The 13,392-nt window shown below is 40.5% G+C and overlaps 1 protein-coding gene across 1 annotated transcript; it reads left to right on the top strand.

Annotated features, from left to right (window-relative positions):
- The first annotated feature begins 10,059 nt into the window (after window positions 1-10,059).
- dmrta2 (DMRT-like family A2) lies at window positions 10,060-11,924 on the top strand. The gene is made up of 2 exons (XM_041792024.1): window positions 10,060-10,593; window positions 11,038-11,924. The coding sequence occupies exons 1-2, from the start codon at window positions 10,125-10,127 to the stop codon at window positions 11,922-11,924; spliced, it is 1,356 nt and encodes a 451-aa protein (XP_041647958.1). The 5' UTR covers window positions 10,060-10,124.
- Window positions 11,925-13,392: the final 1,468 nt, after the last annotated feature.

The following is a 13,392-nucleotide window of genomic DNA, read 5'->3' as shown; positions in this document are numbered from 1 at the left end:
ACCTCCTTATGAGAGCCTAAAAACTTTGTAGCAATATTTGAGAAATTCCAGTGTTTCCATTACCAGTTTTTTATTGTGCTATTTAGGTTCTGCGCATTTCTAAGGGTAATTGAAATGCAGCTACTTATTTTAACTCCCAAATTGTAAATTTTGTCTGAGTAAAATGGTCCTCAATGTTGGAGTTATTCAACAATGTTGATCCACCAGTGTTAGTTCAACTCTGTAAAGAGTCAGCTGATCCAAGCTCTGCCCATGATGATTTCAAATCTGGTGGAGTTTCCCATCATGCCCTTGGGCAGAGTGTTTAGATGTGTTTAGTTGTGTTTGGATGTTGCCTGTTGTTCAGTGATCCCTGCTGGGGTTTGTTTTCTCATGTTTCTCTTGTTTTTTTTTTTTTTTTTGTCTTTTTTTTATATGAGACACATTTGCACCATGAGTGAAGTTATCCACTAATTTAAAGGCTCCTGTGTGAGGCATTCCTAAAGGACACATAGTGTGTATTCTTCATCTGTATGCATTGCCTTGCCATAAGGTTGACTCTCTGGTTTGTTCTTGCCGAGTTACTGCAGCTCTGTCATATTGTAAAATATTTAAACTTTAGACAATGTAGTTTAACTATATGTAGTGGACCAATATAGACACTTTTAAAGTGTTAAATTCATCTTAATATGAGTTTAATTAATACTGTCAATTTTGCTGTGTATTGAATTTTATTAGGTGTGACTTCACCAGAACAACCTGGTTGGAGATCTGTTCTCTTGTTGTTCTTGCCACTAGGGAAAGATCATGTTTTACAACTCCTCAGTAGCTACTCAGTATGTGGAGTAAACTTTAAATTAAATACTTTTAATTTTTACTTGAGTAGTTTTTAGGCCAGTAATTTTACTTATATTTTAGCTCATTTTAACCAGAATAACTTTTGTACAATAGCCATGTACTTTTCCCTGTTCTGGTTATCTTGAAGCTGTAATGACTCCTGAAATTAGCAAATGTGCTCATTGACACTGTCTTCCTTCCTCTTCCTGAATTTATGCTAAAATTATATCTTTCGAGTACAGTATTCCATGTTCTCATATTTTTTTTCCATACTCTATGGTCAATATGAATAGAAATCTTTGAGGGAAAGGTGCATTTTTGGCCTGCTATATCTTCATAAATGTTTAAACAGTAATTTAAAAGAGTTGCCATTTTTTTCCCCCAGAATCATCCAGTACAAATGCCTCTGAACTGTAGACTCTGAGAGTCATTGGAGAGTTCTTCATTTTGACCAGTGACACTTGGAGCTCTCTTTTTCTCCACAGATTGATCATTAAGTTATTCACAGCATTTGCTGGCCGCACAGACACGTGCATCTCGAGGCAAGGGCGAGGTCGGAGCGGGGCGTGCAGCTCAGTGAGCATGAAGACGGCTATGCGTTTATGCAGCAGACAGGACAGGTGCATCATGTGTGCTTGTCCTCAGGGGAACAGTGAACATAGTGCAGCTCCACTCAGGTGTGAGATTACAGTTTCTATCACGCAGATCTTTGAATTTAATGTGCACAGGCATGTTCTTCTGTGTCTCCACAGCTGATGATGCTGATAGGGTCGGAAATGTCAATGAGACTTAATGATATTCCTCCATTATACCTGACCAGACTTGTCGTCAGTTTTTTTATTCACCAAAGAGAAAGTCATCAGGTTTTAACTGTGTGAGGGAAATGAGGAGTGACAGTTGTGTAACAAGATTTGATCAAAACATTGGATAAATAAGTACTTCTTGTTTCTGGAAACAAGAAAAGAGGAAAAATTAAATATTAAATGTTTCCTTCTATACAGGGGAGATAGTGTCGTGTTTATCAAAGAAATATTTATTTAAAACTAAGAGAAACATAAAATTTATCCCACATGCTTAATAATTATTTCAGTATTTACACAATGAAAGCTTCAAATTGCTCATTTTCTTTACTTTGGCTTGAAATTGTCAATGTTTTTCTTTTTAATCAGGGAGAATGCATCCATCTTCTTGTGTCTTCTTGTCACATAAGTCTGACTTAGTCTGGATGTCTTCATCAGCATCAGCCCTTTAATGTGACTCAGGAGGATGAGAAAGTGTCTGTGTGCTAATGGGCTTACTCTGCCTGCCTCCCTGCCACAGATTTAGCGCTGGCAACATCAGGTTGCTGTCTTGATTCTCCGGCAACAAAAGAGGAAAGGGTCCGTGATGTTTAACCAGCTCCGCCGGGGTCAAGAATGCAGCTCACTGGCGAGGGAACAAAATTCCTGACACAAGTGATCTCTCCTCCCTCCTTTTGAAGTGGGACCTGCTGAGATGTGCGAGCGCGGCGGCTCCCTGAATCACAGGATCCCCGTTCTGCTCATATCCCAGACTGGCCTAACCTGGAGGGTCACCCCAAGTTTACTTTCTCAGAGACACCAGGCCGGCCCAAAGAAACAGAATCTATACAGCTTAAACTGTTGGGTGGGTACAAAAGGAGGGTCATCTCTGCCTCTCTGTCTCTCTCTGTTCACAGTACTGTTTGTTAATGACACCATAGACATGGGGACACTTTGGTCTTTAGCTCCTTTAAAACAAAAAACATTTTCTTTGCAGCCTTGTAGATAATTTTATTTAAAGAAAAAAAAGTTTGGCTTTGAAATAGATTTCAGATCCTGTAGGTCTGAAATATTTTGGCTCAATTCCTTTTACAGTTACTGAACATACATTGAAAGAAAGCAATTTGTCCCCCCTTGGGATGCAATCAAGCTTTAAATCTTTTTACTCCAAATTACCAATAAGTCTTTTGAGTTAGAACTGAAAAAAAAGGTGGGCATAGTGTTAATATTATATGTATGAAAGTATGAAAAAAGTAGCTTTGGGTTAGTACAGTTTTATTTGGTTAAAATCTTTGAATCGGATTCCTGACCGGCTTTTGGTTCTTCTATGCAGAATCAAATATTAGACTTGGTTTTAAGCCAGCTTTAACCATGTAAAAGCATTTTTGTATTTGCTTGCCTGTTTTTTATCTGTTTACTTCATGTAATATGGATTAAATTCAAAGATCATGTTTCATTATAATTATTTTTATACATTTCAGTCAAAGTCCTGACATTTTAAATATTTTTGCCTTTACTTTTTTTCTTATAATTTTTTAGCTTCTCCAGTGAAACACAACCCAGTCTGCATCTGAGAAGGGGGTCTATTCCTTTGAAGCATAACTAACAACATATGATAAAATGGAAATAAAATCATTAAGTGCTAGATTATTTAATGCAACCCATCTGACAATAAAACAAACATTTATATCGTATTTTAATGGCTGGGAAGAGTTCAAGAATATTGTCCCGAAGTAATGGTATATTTACCTAGATTAAAATTTACTACGGTAGAATAACTGGTCTTTAAGTCTACTCAATTAAAAATTAAAACGTAATTTATTAAAAGTTTACCTTAAGTATTGACTAGCTACTTTTCAAGGGTAAAAATATAATCCCTTTTTTCTGGATTTCCTGCAAGGTTGTGTTAAAGACACAACTTTACCATTAAATGAGAAATGTTGGCAGTAATGTGAATCATTTTCTTTGTGCTCCCGACCGTAATGTGAAAGAGAAAGCCAAATAGCTAAGTTCCTGTAGATAACAATCTCTGATCTACTTGTTTTTTTTTTGTTTTTTTTTTTTTTAGTTCAAATGTTTATTTAATCAGCTAAAATGAATTAATGATGATTTTTCAACATATTTAACATAATACTGGTTAATTTAGTATATTTCGCCAACATATATAGTCAGTTATACAAATTGATTTAATTATATGTATAAAAGATTTCATCAGCAGGAACTATAACCAATTACATCTCTAGATTCTTGCAAAGAGCCGAACACCAGTCATCAAAGATGATTATAGAAGTGTTTCTGATTTGATCATTTTATTGTTTTCTTCATGTTTACAATATCTTGATCTTTGAAACTGACTTGCAGACCACAGTGAGTGAGGAGAGGGGCTGTATGTGGCCCGTTTGGCCACTGGTTTCCCATCATAGGTTTCCTATGTAATAAAAATGCCTTTATTTTAAATGGAAAAATAGACTTTAAAAGATAGTTGACACATTGCAACCAGGGTCTTTGTCCGAACACAAAGGTATTTGCCATGTAAAATAAAGGCATACATAGAAACCCCACAGTGCGTCTTGGATTGCCTTTTTGAAGGACAGTTGCAGTTTGATTTTTGATTATGAATTTTTTGGATTAAACTCACCCTTTGAACCATCAATCCAATGATTTAGGTGTTAAGGTTGCATGTCCAGTTGAATATTTCAGTATTTCCAGGTTATTTTTGGTGATCTTTCACAATAACCAGGGTTTCTGCAGATCCTTGAAAAGTCTTAAATAGTTTGTACATTTGAAGTATATGGCCTTAAAAAGTCTGATTTTTACTAGTGGGAGGCCTAGAATTTTAGAAGGCACTTTCACTAGGACATATTCTTTTCCAATATTTGTTTACTAGCCAAGCTTATACGATTTTAATCATCTCCTCCCTCAAATTGTTGCATAATTATTTTCTAGAATTCAGGGAATTTAGTGTGCTTTTAAGTAGTTCAGAATCAGCTTAGTACACCTGTGAAAATGGGTTATGAAAAATATAAGTTAATGACATACAGGTAAAATACAGGCATTAGATTTGACAGAAATCATCAAATTCGGGCATTCATGACCAAAATATTTCTTTCCCCTAATCCAGAAAATTAATTCTTACAAAGTTCTTAGAAAGTCTTACATTTTATTTTGAAAAGCGTGTAGGAACCCTGATAACAGATGAGGATAACTTCAGACCCTGCTAATCACTATATAGAACAATTGTAAAGCCACAAATGTGAACGTTTGACTTTTATTGGTCTAATGTAGTTTGTAGATGTCTGTAAATGTTGGCCTATCAGTGAATACACAAATGACATTCAAAAATCAGAGACTTTTATATTGAAACCAATAAGGATAAATAGTCCTTAGGTTTGAATTGATTATACACATTTTATGATCACTCTCGGCCTCCGTCGTCTTGTTGCTCAGCCCATTTGTAGAAAAGTTCCTCTGCAGTCACACCTCACATGTGGCTTTATAAAAACCTGAGGTATTCGGATTATAAGCCGCATGGGATAAAGCAATAATGGACCAGTGGGGTCCTGAATGGGTGCAGTGGCGTGAAGGGGAGCAATAACAGCTTCATATTAATTGTGTTTTCTCTCTCTCTCTCTTTCTCCCTACACACAGTGAGCCTATGAGCGGTGGTGACAGCTAGGAGGACCAAGTCTTTGTGCTGAACACTTCAAGTTTCAAAAACAAGGCCAATTGAAGCGGCGGAGCTCAAAGCCGGCACCATTGTAGGCGAACACATTGAGTTTTGATTGGGGACAATGGTGTTTCTCAAATTTCGGGCAAAAAGAAAGCCATACTCCATCTGTGATCTCAATGAGCGCCTATTCATCCGCTTCCTTCTTTTCTGCTACTGGAGAAAAGGAGGCAGATGTGGAGGGATCGAGTAGGGGAGAGTGCGTTTTAATTGGCTGCAGTGTGTAGCTCTGAATCACACACACACACACACACTGAGGCTGGAGTTATACGCCACTATAGGGAGAGCGAGAGAGCCCAATAATCTCGGAGTGTTGATGAACACTTGTAGCCCATTCATTAAACAAAGATAATCCCTGCCAACTTAGCTCGAGGGCACAAAACGGTACTTCTTTCTATGTGTGTGTGGGTGAGAGAGAGAGAGAGAGAAAGAGAGAGGGAGATTGTCTGAGTGCTGGCCAACAGCTTTGGCAGAGAGGGACCCTTCAAATCTTTGAAATATTCATACGCCATGGCAGGGTGATCCCCCATTTACCAATAAGTGTTATTCTAGCGCGTGCAGAGTGATGCTTGACAGCCTCTTCAGCTCGAGTGTTTGCAGTCAAGGCCTTAAACAGACACTCGTGTTGGACTATCAGCCCACTTGTCCGTGCGTCTTTCTGACTTATGCGACTATTCCATGTCTTGCACTTTCTCGTGCACGTTTGGAGACTTCCCTACCTACATTCTCTAATTCTAGTGCTGTTTTAGCGGCTGGTATACTCATTATAGATAGATCACAGAAAAAAATCATAATAATGGAATCATATTTGTCCTGATAGAGACTTTAGTGTCTCCTAAATTAAACCATAGAAGACCGTGCGTAAAATACCCGCATAATCCTGTAACAGGTTATTATATGATAACGCTCTCTCACAGGGTTCTACCGACTAAGACATTTTATTTAAATTAGAAAAGGTGGGATTTACTTCCTTCTTTTAATCTTAGTTAAAGATTATTCCCTATCAGGGATTCTCAAGCGTCATCGTTAAGCTAGGCTATATGTCGATATTATTTAATAACAGACCTCCCAGTAATAATTGTGTGCATTATTATTGTATCACAACATTGATTATATTTGTGTCAATACGCGGTAAAAATCGTGCTCCAGTGTTCCTGCTTCCCTGACTCTGGCCTTGCAGGAATGCCTTTATCCTGCTCCGTGTCCCCCTGCGTGGAGGAGCTGGTGTGAAGTGGCAGGTTAAGAGCCTCTTGTCTATAAGCCCGGGCCTTCTCGGTGTGCCCATCAAGCGTGTAAATACTTGTGTGTAACACCCCGTGCGTTTCTTTTCTCCTCGGCCTCTTGTCTAACTGCTACTCTAACCTCTGCCTCTGTGTGCCGGAGCCGGCTGCTGCAGCGGGAGAGCGCGGGAGGGGATCCGGGCCAGGCCGGGCTGCAGGCGGGGCAGCGGCGGTGGGAGAGGCCGCTAGAAAGCCGCGCCGGGGTGCGGGGGGCAGCGGAAACATGCTGCTACATATGTTGGGTCAAGCATGGTCTTTGTTGTCATCTTAAAAGGGTGTTAAAAACCCACTCGTCTGTAGCCTCCCTTCAAAGAAATGAAAGCTTTTTATGCATAGGCCTAATGAAGTGGTTAAAAGAATGTTGGATTTTTGAAGTGCGCACAGTCACTTTTAATTGCGCGGGGGGCATTTTTAATTGGTCCACGAGGAAGAATAGAGAACGTAATCCCTGTCATAATGCAATATTTTTTTTAAAATGGAAATTCTGTTGAAGACTTAGCCAAAAAGATAATGGATGAACTTAGAGCCAAAGTTAATTTAAGTTGACACTAAATAAAATCAAATGTGATCATAATCAACACACATCTTTATTATTGCTCTGAGCTCGATGAACACTCACCAGGCCAATTCATTGTCACTTTAATTAAACTCTTATCAACACTGGAATTCAATGATGCGAGCTAAGATCAGCCAAAGTTTTTCCTTTCTTAAAATATTCTCAGAACAAGCTGAGCAGCCAGACTAATGAGAAGTACAGGCTGTTGTATTTTAAACTCATCCATCCTGAGGTGAAAGTACGGTACGCCTAATCTCTCTCTCCAATAAGCGCTGGGCCTCCTCTGCAGTTTGCTACTATCACTTTACGCACGCAGGACGCGGGCAATTTTCCTCCTCTGACTGAGCTCGAGCCCATGCAGATAATTACTTTGAATGTCAAAAAGATGTAGTTTTAATATCGTCTCTATTAGCCTGTTGGCTAGGTAATTAAGGTGCAGATGACAGCGGCGAAGGAAACAGATGGCATTTGCTTACAGTGATTCAGAAAGTAAACAATGAGCCTGAGAGAGAGAGCGAGAGAGAGAGAGAGAGAGAGGCAGCCATTTCTTTTCTTCATCACACTCAACTTGTTGTTCCTCCTCTTCTTCTTCTAAGACTCTTGTTATCATCCTCAAAGGGACCGACAATTGTTGATTTCCAAACACATCTATAACTTTTTAATCTGATTTTAAATATCTGCGTCAATTCTCTCCTGAGCGAACAGGTGAGGAAGCAGGTGGTTCGCGCGAGGTGCCCTTTTGTAGCTCCGCGCGCGTGGACTCCTCAAAAATCCGGAAGCAATCAAAGTGTTCACGTGAGGCTGTTAATATCAGCGTGACACAGCAGCTAGCATAAAACACTTTTTATAGCAGTGAAGATTTGTCCGTTTTAGTTGTAGCTGTCACACATTTTTTTCACGCTGATAACTGGAATGAATTTATGTACGGAGGGAAAAATGATAGAAAAATGAAAGTCAAGTCTTTCCGTCGTTGCAGAGTTTTCTGTTACTCCAGAATTTTGGTCTGACACGAGCGATAATTTCTAACAAACAGGATGAAAAAAAAGTATTTTTATTCAATTTTACCAAGATTTTTTATCGCCTAAAATGATAATAATATTAGTAGTAAAAGTGTAAATATTTTTTCTTCTTCTACTTTTAGCTATAATTATTAATTGTTTAGAATTAATCATTTAGAGCTGAGCTGACCCAAATTATTTATAGTAGAAAAATTATAAATGAGCAGTAGCCTAATGCTAGGTGGGCCTGTGCGTACTAAAAACACAAGTCCTCAGTGAATAGCCTTCATAAGATAATGAATAAAAAACTATCCTAATATATCATTTACTGTTGTAGTCTTAATTTTATTTTTCTAATTAATTTAAAATTGCCATATTGTAAAAATTACACAAAAAGCTAAAAAACACATTTAATAAAACAGATTCACAAAAATACAAATTAAAAATAAATTGATAAACTTTTCCTCATCATTGCGCCTTAGTCTAGTCAGAGGAAAATAAAGATAGAGCAACTCAAAACAAAAACACACGTGCATAAAAATGTCGTATTAAAATGATAGTAAATAAAATAAAGTGAAGGAAGCTCATACTTGTTATGATGTCCGCCACTTTGACATTACTCTACAAAACATTTAATTTCAAAGTTATTTTTTAATGCACATACATGCCATGTCTGTCCTTTATATAATCATCCTCCCTTAACTCATTTAAAGTAGTCCCTATCAAAATTAAAATACCTCCAGAGTCATTTAAACTGACTCAATACATAGGTCACTACAGCAGAGATAAAGCACGCGCTCTGTGCGGAAAAAAACACAGGAGTAAACCAGTGATGAAAAACCACATTGCAAAATTAAAGTACATATATGTATATATATTTATTTTTTCCCGGTAATTTAAAATTAAGGACATGCAGACGAAGTTGGAGTTAATCAGTAGCGGGTTAAACAGTCCGTAGTTTTCCTCTGGCTGAGTGAAGAGAGCAGGTTAAACATTTCACTTCGACAGCTTCGCTTTGTGCACTCAATAACTCTCTCTGTAAATATAGACTCTCCTCTGACGGATCAAATCTTCTTCTTCTTTTCAATCAATAAAATAAATGATACTCACCTTCCAGGCTGAAGAGATTACAGTCACGCTTCATCTCTATTTCACAGGAAAATCATTTTTAAGGTCGAGTTTTGACAAAACAACACTCACATCAGCAGAATTGAGTCAAAAGTGCTATTTATAAAGACAAGTTACCAAAAGGAATGAAAATCTCCCTGAAGTTTAGGACAGTTTCTTTAATTTTTCGTTGCTGCCATTCTTTGACAAAGCTGAAGAAATGAAATAAACCAGGCTATTGTTTTAAAACTATAAAAATCTTTTTTGAAATACACAGCATCGATTTTTAGCTTTCTGGGAACTCCCTTCAGATTCTTAACACTTGATATTTGGAAGAAGCATTCAGGTGGACACAGTTGAAAAAAGAGGCAGGCCAATCAGATCGCTCCTTCCCCCTTTGGCCAATGACAGGCGCCACATTGTTGTCAAATTTGTCTAATGAAAACGTAGGAGCAACAATAGAGAGGGGAGAGAGGGATCTGTATCCACTGACAATCTCTGGAGGAAGTTAGTGTCTCAGGCTACGGCGAGTAACAAGCTCGGCTCCTGTCGGACACTTGAAACTTTCTGTTGGGGAGGACTGATCGCTGATCTTCGCTCCTGCTTTGCTCGGATCTAAACCCCACAGTATCTTCGTCTTTTTCTTCTTCTGCAGACTCCTCTGACACTTTCTTTTAGAGTTTCGGTCAGTGTATTTTTGCAGCACAACCTCGTCAGTAGTGAACTTCACCTGTTGCCAAATGATGTTCTTAACCGCTGTGCAGATGTGAACCTCTCCATTCAGATCATCTTAAACAGATATCCTAGAACAACGCGCTCTTCACTGTTTAAAGTTCACTTAAATCAGTGCGCAGTACGGGTATGGATCTGAGACCGGAGCTACCCACAGCCTCCTCCGCCTCATCAGTCCACCCTGGGGCGGCAGCAGCTGCCGCTGCAGCCTCCATCCCGGTGTCTATGGCCGGTAACCTGCTGCGCGGGCCTCCGCTTCTACTGCGGGCCGCGGACAAATACCCACGCACCCCGAAGTGTGCCCGGTGTAGGAACCACGGCGTGGTGTCTGCGCTCAAGGGCCACAAGCGCTACTGCCGCTGGAAGGACTGTATGTGCGCAAAGTGCACGCTGATCGCCGAGCGGCAGCGCGTCATGGCGGCGCAGGTGGCGCTCAGGCGGCAGCAGGCGCAGGAGGAGAACGAAGCGCGCGAGCTCCAGTTGCTCTACGGCACGGCGGAGGGACTAGCTCTGGCTGCAGCTAACGGGATCATCCCTCCGCGACCGAGCTACGAAGTGTTTGGTTCTGTCAGCAGCGAGAGTAACTCAGGTGAGTGGAGCAGCTTTACGCATGAGTGTGGTGGCTAATACAGTCCTGTGTTCATTCAAACCTTATTTAGCAGTCTAGCCTTTCAAAACCACGAGGATTTTGTGTGGGACAAAACACGGACTTGACCTGACTTTAAGAATAATAATTACCAAACGTGAGCATCCCTGGTAACTTAAGAGAAGTCGGACTTTGTTCGAGGTTTAGATACAAATCTGCGCAAAATAGTTAAAGTTAAATAAAGTGCATTTTGTCTATTATTATGATCAAATGTAGTTGAATTTATGTGGTGGTTTTATGTTTCTACTTCTGCAGTAACACGTGTGACTGTGATTTCATTCCCTGACACAGAGGAACACACTGGTGTGATGCTGACTTTATTCCCCTGTTTCATTCAGAAGTTGGCACATTTTCTCCCCTGTCTTATAAACTGTGATCTTCTCTTTGTGTCCGCAGATTCCAGTGTCCAGAAGTATGATCTGTTCCCAAAGAGCCAGCTCTCCGGCTCCGCCACCCCTCAGCAGGCTGCGGGGAAACCGGCCTCCACCGAGAGTGACTCTGCCCCGGGCATCTCATCCCCGGACGGCCGGCACGGAGGCTCCGGTTCAGAGAACGGAGACAGCGAGTCCTTCATCAGCTCTCCTGTCTCCAAGCCTCTGAAAGACGGAGGAGAAACCCCCGGCTCCGTCAGCTCCCTCGGCTCTGACTCCGGCTCCGAGACCGACAAAGACGAGCAGGAGCCCTCCCCGTCCTCTGCGGCCTCCCGCCACATGAACGCCATCGACATCCTGACCCGGGTGTTCCCGAGCCACAAGAGGAGCGTGCTGGAGCTGGTGCTGCAAGGCTGCGGGAAGGACGTGGTGCAAGCCATCGAGCAGATTCTCAACAACAGCGGCGCTCAGGGCCCCAACAAATCCGGGGGCGAGGAGACGTGGACGGCGGAGAGGATGCTCCAAAACGCGCAGCAGGCTCCGCCATCCTCTGCGTCCACAACCGCCCCGACCAGGCCCATGTTACCCGGCGCCATGACGCTCAGCAACCGCTCTGCCTTTTCCCCTCTGCAGCCAAACGCCCCGCACTTCGGAGCCGATCCCAGCACCTATCCTCTGGGCACCCACCTGGGACTGAACCCGCTGCGGCTGGCGTACTCCGCGCACAGCCGGGGACTGGCTTTCATGACACCCTACTCCACCACCGGCTTGATGCCCACCCTGGGATTCAGACCCCCCATGGACTACGCCTTTAGCGACCTGATCCGGGACAGGACAATGTTGCACAAGGAGCAGGGCTATGCCGGGGGCCTGTACGGGCCTCTGGTCAACAACACGCCTGAGAAGCAGTGAGGTTCTCGGGCTGATCGTAGAGACACACTCCTCTGTGTTTGTAGCCACAAGTGTTGAATGTCCTGTCATGTGTTTGGGCTGCAGGCTGCTGTAAATAATAAGATTATCCGGCCTGTGGTCAAATGGCCAGAGAGAGGGGAGAAATCTAACCTCACTTGTGCGTCGTTATCAAAAATAATTTTATGTTTGACTGCAAACGTTTGAATGACATTCCCAACATGAAAACTTATTCCAGTAAAATAAAAAACCTGAAAACATATTTATGGATTTTAAAATAACCACGGTCCAGCTGGGAAACCCACAGAATAACCCAGATATGCTCGATTGAGTATTATTGCGTTTATAATAAAATAAATCGAAATAACTGTGTGATCAGATTCCTTACATTTAAAGCCCCAAATTCCATGCGCTGAAGTGTGTGTGGTTTTCAAAATAAAACTTCAAGGGTGCTTTGAATCTCCCTCACACATAAAATATTAAACAATGAAAATATAAGTTATTATAACATGTAGCTTAAGGATCGTTAACACTATTTCCTGATGTAAAAATTGAACTAATAATATGTAAATTGCATCCCTTTTCCTTCTGTATTATTTCTCTTGTCTCACCTTTCTTTTAGCTCCTTTGCCTGTATGATATAATGCATTTGTTAATATTATAAAAATGCTATGCTATATTTGACTTTTCATTTTATTCCATTAGTCAGCTCAAATATTTTGTGGCAAAGTGCTGGATCGAGTCAGTTCCTCTTCAAATGTTACAAGCTGTGCTGTCACATTGTATGAATATGCTGGAAATAATAAATGTTATTTTAAAGAAACTGTGGAAGTCTTTGAATTGAATATACGCACCATATGGGGGATATTTAATTTCTATAGATGGATATATAAAATAATAATTGTTAGTTAATTGAAGTTTTAAGCAAATTGTTGTTTTTTTTTCTTTGAACCTGCACACTGAACATAGACGCAGTTTCTCTCATCCTTCAGCCAGACAAATTATGACCGCATCGTTCAGTTATATTACTACCGAAAAGAAAACAGTTCAGTACTGAAAAAACAATACCTCTGAAATATTATCTTAAACATTTTTCCTACATTAGCCAGCGCATCAGCTGATTGAGGCCCTTTTTTAGGTCTGAAAAACATTCTGCCACCTGAATTTGAACACAATATCAGATTTACTATTTGAAAAATAAACCAGGTGTAGCTGGTAGAACAGAACGTTAATCTCAGTAGGCCTACCTGTTATAATAACACCGTCAGAAATAACCATGAAGAAAAAAGTAAAGTTCATACCAGTGAAGAAAACTAGACTGTTAATTCATTTCATGCCCAAAACTACAGTTATTAATGTTTTCATGATTAACTATAATTAACTATAATTAACTGTCTTAGAACAGCGGTCTAAATGTTGTGCTAATACACTGACGTATATTGCGGGTATACGGTACGTTGATTGGCGTGCG

The sequence above is a fragment of the Cheilinus undulatus genome, linkage group 7, assembly GCF_018320785.1.
Source record: "Cheilinus undulatus linkage group 7, ASM1832078v1, whole genome shotgun sequence".
Taxonomy (NCBI): domain Eukaryota; kingdom Metazoa; phylum Chordata; class Actinopteri; order Labriformes; family Labridae; genus Cheilinus; species Cheilinus undulatus.
The sequence above is the reverse complement of the archived record's forward strand: the minus strand, read 5'-3'. Positions and strand labels throughout refer to the sequence as shown.

What these genes read in the sequence shown, in the direction of transcription:
- dmrta2 (XM_041792024.1), top strand. Translation starts at nt 10,125, where the DNA reads ATGGATCTGAGACCGGAGCTACCCACAGCCTCCTCCGCCTCATCAGTC. An exon ending in GAGTAACTCAGGTGAGTGGA is followed by an intron (nt 10,594 to 11,037) that starts GCAGCTTTACGC and finishes TTGTGTCCGCAG; the next exon opens with ATTCCAGTGTCCAGAAGTAT.